The sequence below is a fragment of the Austrofundulus limnaeus genome, unplaced genomic scaffold (assembly GCF_001266775.1).
Source record: "Austrofundulus limnaeus strain Quisiro unplaced genomic scaffold, Austrofundulus_limnaeus-1.0 Scaffold1118, whole genome shotgun sequence".
In the NCBI taxonomy this organism is placed as follows: domain Eukaryota; kingdom Metazoa; phylum Chordata; class Actinopteri; order Cyprinodontiformes; family Rivulidae; genus Austrofundulus; species Austrofundulus limnaeus.
In genome coordinates, this window is record NW_013953520.1 from 97,485 (window position 1) to 99,182 (window position 1,698).

Below are 1,698 nucleotides of genomic sequence, written 5' to 3' on the forward strand. Positions count from 1 at the left end.
AGCTTAAAACACAAGACCCAACACTCTGGATGAGCTTGAGACATAAGACCCAACACTCTAGCCCAAAACACAAGACCCAACACTCTGGATGAGCTTAAGACACAAGACCCAACACTCTAGCCCAAGACACAAGACCCAACACTCTGGATGAGCTTGAGACATAAGACCCAACACTCTAGCCCAAGACACAAGACCCAACACTCTGGATGAGCTTAAGACACAAGACCCAACACTCTGGATGAGCTTAAGGCCACTATCGAAGCATCCTGGACCTCCATAACACCTCAGCAGTGCCACAGGCTGATTGCCTCCATGCCATGCTGCACTGAAGCAGTCATTTCTGCAAAATGATTCCAGAACAAGTATTGAGTGCATAACTGAACATAATTATTTGAAGGTTGACTTTTTTATATTAAAAAAACTCTTTTCTTTTTGGTCGGATGAAATATGCTAATTTTTTGAGATAGGGTTTTTCGGTTTTTCTTTACTTTTTTGCCAAAATCATCAATATTAAAACAAGAAAAGGCTTGAACTACTTCAGTTGGTGTGCAATGAATCTAAAATATATGAAAGTTTAATGTTTATCAGTACATTACAGAAAATAATGAACTTTATCACAATGTGCTAATTTTTTTAGAAGGACCTGTATTATAATCGTCAAAGACCATCAGAGTTGATGTGTTTGACGGAGCTCATCTTATCCCCACGCTGTGGACCATATCCTCACTCCAAAGTCACACTCTTTCACTTCTGTGATTCTTCCTAACTTGGCAGAAAAGTGAAGGACATGCTGCCGTTGTTTCGTCAGTTCTTCAGCTCAGCCTTCAGCCTCACTCATGTCAGTCTGGCCTCTATGAAGCTGCCCCCTGATGTTCTGAGGTACTGGACATTTGTTCTGCTGTCCTCGTCTTAACTCCTTTGCACTGGAACAAAAAGGAGGTGCAGCTGTTTCAATCAGGTCTTTATTTCTTGATCTCTGTTTTTCTCCCCACAGGGCTGTCCTCAGTGGTTTGACCTCCAATCCTCACATTACTGATCTTCATCTGGACCTCAGCAGCTGTGAGGTGAGAGCTTCTTTCTGTTCAACTGTAAGTGTTATTCCACACAGAAGCAGAATAATAACAGAGCAGCAGCTCCACACCAGAGGTCAATGAGGACCAGGAGGTCACCAGCTTCTGAACTGCTTACAGTCAAATACAGTTTACTGCTACAACAGTAAAAAAATATTTATAACCAAAAAGCTGAGGAAAATTTGAAGTGTGCCAAAGCAGCCAATGCTCTAAACTTTGAACTAGCATAATTTTTCTGTAATAAAACACTGCAGTATAATAATAAAAAAAGTAATAATACAACAAACTTATATAGCACTTTTTAGGACACTTAAAGATGCTTTACAAGACAAAACTAGATACTAGATACCACATAGCGGTAACATAATGACCCCCGCACATACAAGAACTCAGAAATCGTTATTCCTAATACATGTCATGCTACTAGGTGCATCCCAAAATTGTAGTGGTTTTGGTGGGGGTCTTTGTTTTTGGGGGGGGCGTTGGTTGACCTGATGGATAGCCCCTCATCAGAGCTAAACAACCAACGAAAATCTGAAGCTCCTATGTTGAGTAGTTTTTGAGCTAAAAGCATTTTTGTATGTCCAGATACCCCTTTGTCAGATAAATTGGGGGTCCGGGTTGGGGG

The 1,698-nt window shown here is 41.0% G+C and overlaps 1 protein-coding gene across 1 annotated transcript in view; it reads left to right on the forward strand.

Moving 5' to 3' along the window:
* The window catches only part of LOC106534213 (leucine-rich repeat-containing protein 16B), a gene marked incomplete at both ends in the record, with an annotated part of 36,326 nt that extends 35,262 nt beyond the window's left edge, over positions 1 to 1,064 (forward strand). The window contains 2 exon segments of the mRNA XM_014030786.1: positions 775 to 879; positions 995 to 1,064. Coding sequence (XP_013886240.1) covers positions 775 to 879; positions 995 to 1,064 — 175 coding nt within the window.
* Positions 1,065 to 1,698: the final 634 nt, after the last annotated feature.